Source organism: Theobroma umbraticum, unplaced genomic scaffold, assembly GCF_002168275.2.
Source record: "Theobroma umbraticum cultivar Fairchild unplaced genomic scaffold, ASM216827v3 scaffold_147.0, whole genome shotgun sequence".
Classification (NCBI taxonomy): domain Eukaryota; kingdom Viridiplantae; phylum Streptophyta; class Magnoliopsida; order Malvales; family Malvaceae; genus Theobroma; species Theobroma umbraticum.
Window position 1 is genome coordinate 9,610,806 of NW_018397259.1, and position 3,115 is coordinate 9,613,920.

Sequence of the window (3,115 nt, forward strand, 5' to 3'; positions counted from 1 at the left end):
AAGATGATTAAACCAAATTAGATGCACTTATGCATTGTAACCAATGTCCATAAGATATTTCCTCAGCTGCTTGTCTATGCATTTCAGGGCGAGACCAGGACAAGCCCCGGGCACAAAAGGGATGATCCTTTAACAAATTTAAGAGCAATAACATTTTGTGGGCATCCTTTATTGATGGAAGCTCCAAAACTTGCTCCAACTATAAAGATTTATAATAACAAATTTTTATTTTAAAAATTGAAACATCTGGTTTAGTAAGTCATTTGACCTAGATCCTAATTCTCACATAACTTATATCACAAGAAAACTCTTCACTTTTAACCTAAAAGAAATGTGTCACACACTTCATGACACCTTGGATCCGTATCGTATGACTCGTCAACCATCTAACCCCGATGGAAATGATTCCAAAAAATTTTATGTACATGTTTTGGATTTGGCCATCTGTATTCTAGTTAATGTTGTGCAGCATATGACCATCACGGTAGGTAATATTAGTTCTTTTACCTCAGATATCTTGTTTTGGATCTGTTTCTGTGACTGCATGTCCTCGTTTTGATTTGCTATACATTGCTTGGAAAGAAAAATATACTTCTAACCAAATCCTTTTCTGTAATCTTTCCTTGTTCTTCAATTACTTCAAAATTTTATTTAATATATCAAATTTATCACATAATCTTTGACACTTGGATTGATGATAATAGTACTACCTACTTTATTGATTATAGATGTTTAATTTAAATCTTTGATGAATCCAAAGATTTATCATATGCCTCATAGAAGCACTCTGAATGCATTGCCTAGCATCCATGTGATGACCCATACAACTATGATCTCACGAATAAAAAGTTGGGTTGGTGCATAGGTATAAACACATTGGGTTTTTCTGTGTTGTTTTAGTCATTCTTCTTATCAGGAAATTTTGAGTTCTAGGTAATGCAGAAACAGGTTTCATAGCTGATTTAGTGTTGGAAAGAAAGAAGGATCAATCTTTTTGGAATGACGAGAAGCTGGTCGGTTTCCATTTGGCAAGGACAAGTCAATGAACATTACCCTTAATTTTCCTAAACAAGAGAATAAATATTTTTTGAGAAAAGCTCTAATAGCCGTTATCTAAATTCCGAAAATAGCAAAAAAGTTAGCTCATAAACCCTAGGAAAACCCTTAACATGGATTGGCTCTTGGCAATGGAATCCAAACTCCATAAAAAAGCAAACAAAGATGAGGATAGCAGTTTATCCCAATTCAATCTCCAACCACATTCTTTTTCCTCTGTTTTTCTTATCATTGAAAAGATTGTATACAGCAATCTTAAAAATAAAAATCCTTCCTTTCTGCACAAAACAGATGATAAACATATTAACCATGAAAGTTTAATGCTTTGCCAGAAAAAATTAAAAACTAAGATTGTATCGAGCATATCATGAAGCATACAAACCTCAAACTATCCATCATCATCATGATCAATGTTCAAGATGACATCCCAAACCCAGAAAGAACATGTCATAAACTTATATATTTGAAAATTTGCAAAACTGGGAATTCAAAGCTGAAACTTTTCCGCTTACACCAATGCACATTATGAACATACATCATTAGATACATACATAACATGCATGAGAATATGTAAAAAGAGATGTATGGCCAGCAGGGTATTTTTACCTCATTGGAGAAGCCATTGAAAGAGTGACCTGATATGAGCAAGACTGATAGTTTTCCAGTGAGTTTTCAAAATGATTTCCATTGAGAAAGAATCTATAGTCATTTAATTTTCCTTCTCTGGCCCAATGGTTTTTGCCAAAATAGGGAGGGTCAGACAGAGTGGAACTACGTTGGAAATGATTGGGCGCAGGAGCACCGTGCTCTTGCCTTCCTTTTTGGGTTTTTTTATATTTTCTATTTTTAATACAATCACTCCACAAATAATTAATTTTAAAAAATTTTCACTGTTCATAAAAAAGATTAATATAATCTCTTATGGTATTTTTTTAATTGTAAAATCCTCTATGTTCTACCATTATTATATGCAGATATACTTACCATTTGCAATTGATTTTCCAAAGCTGGTGGTACAAATTCATTAGATTTTTTTGGAAAGTTGCTTACCTTATCTTTTGACACATAAGATATCCAAATATGGCTTAACAGATTTAAATGTTTCTGTTCTGTCACTTTCTGGATGAGTAATAGCAATCCAGACAAATTCCTGACTGTTTCTGTTGAAAATATACTTCAAATTCCCAAAGAGCCCCTGTGACAAGTTAGAACTCTTTCATGAAATATTTAGAACTGGATTTGACTGATATATGTTCTCACTGGTCTGCCTATCTGGTGTTGGGGTGCTTAAAGCCACAGGACAACATCAGCATTTTCAACTTTACTGGCTCCAGTCTCATAGTACCTTTCACTGGCCAGCTTCTTATATTCTATCTCTACTGATCAAATGCAATATTGTAGAGTGTGTACTGTAGCTGGTAATTTCACGTTAAACATAATGTTGTGTAAAAGAGTAAATTTGCAAATTTACCCCATGACAAGCTCCTAATTTCAAGGTACTTTTAGAGGAAGGTTGTAGGAGACCCGTCAAAACAACTCTGTCAGACGCTTTGGATTGAGAAAGTTGATGCCACTTTATGTTTATGTTTGGGACCAACCAATACTTTTTATGCCCTTTGATTTTTGATTGCATTCCATGAAAGTCCAAAGCTCTTTGATTAGAATGATCAGTCATCCAACTCACTGAATTGGATCTCTGGGTCATTTTGTCTGGTTACGGTGACATATATATTGTGCAAAATAGTAAGAAGATATGAAGAGGAAGAGCTATTAGTCCAATTTGATATATCCAGAAAGACAATAGCCCAATTGAAGTTTATGAATATATCTGGAATTGGAGTTTGGAAGTGGCATTATTAAGAGAAGTTCCATCATTCTTGCATGATAGTGTGATTCTTCCTGTTTCAAGTGCAAATGTTCAACAGGCTGCTTCTGATTGATGCTATTGGACTTGGGGTGAATACTCAATGAGGTCTCAAATGATTGATACCACAGCCAAATATTCAATTAAAAAGGAAAAAAACAGAGAAAAGGAAAGGCTGGAGATAACAATTTATTG

At 34.2% G+C, this 3,115-nt stretch overlaps 1 protein-coding gene across 1 annotated transcript in view; it reads right to left on the reverse strand.

Annotated features, from left to right (window-relative positions):
* Positions 1–1,866, reverse strand: part of LOC110415654 (alpha-crystallin domain-containing protein 22.3-like) — a 4,900-nt gene extending 3,034 nt beyond the window's left edge. Inside the window, exon 1 of the mRNA XM_089783438.1 lies at positions 1,663–1,866. Within this exon, the coding sequence (XP_089639564.1) occupies positions 1,663–1,679 (17 nt within the window). The 5' untranslated portion in view covers positions 1,680–1,866. The remainder of the gene's footprint in view (positions 1–1,662) is intronic.
* Between the last annotated feature and the right edge of the window lie 1,249 nt (positions 1,867–3,115).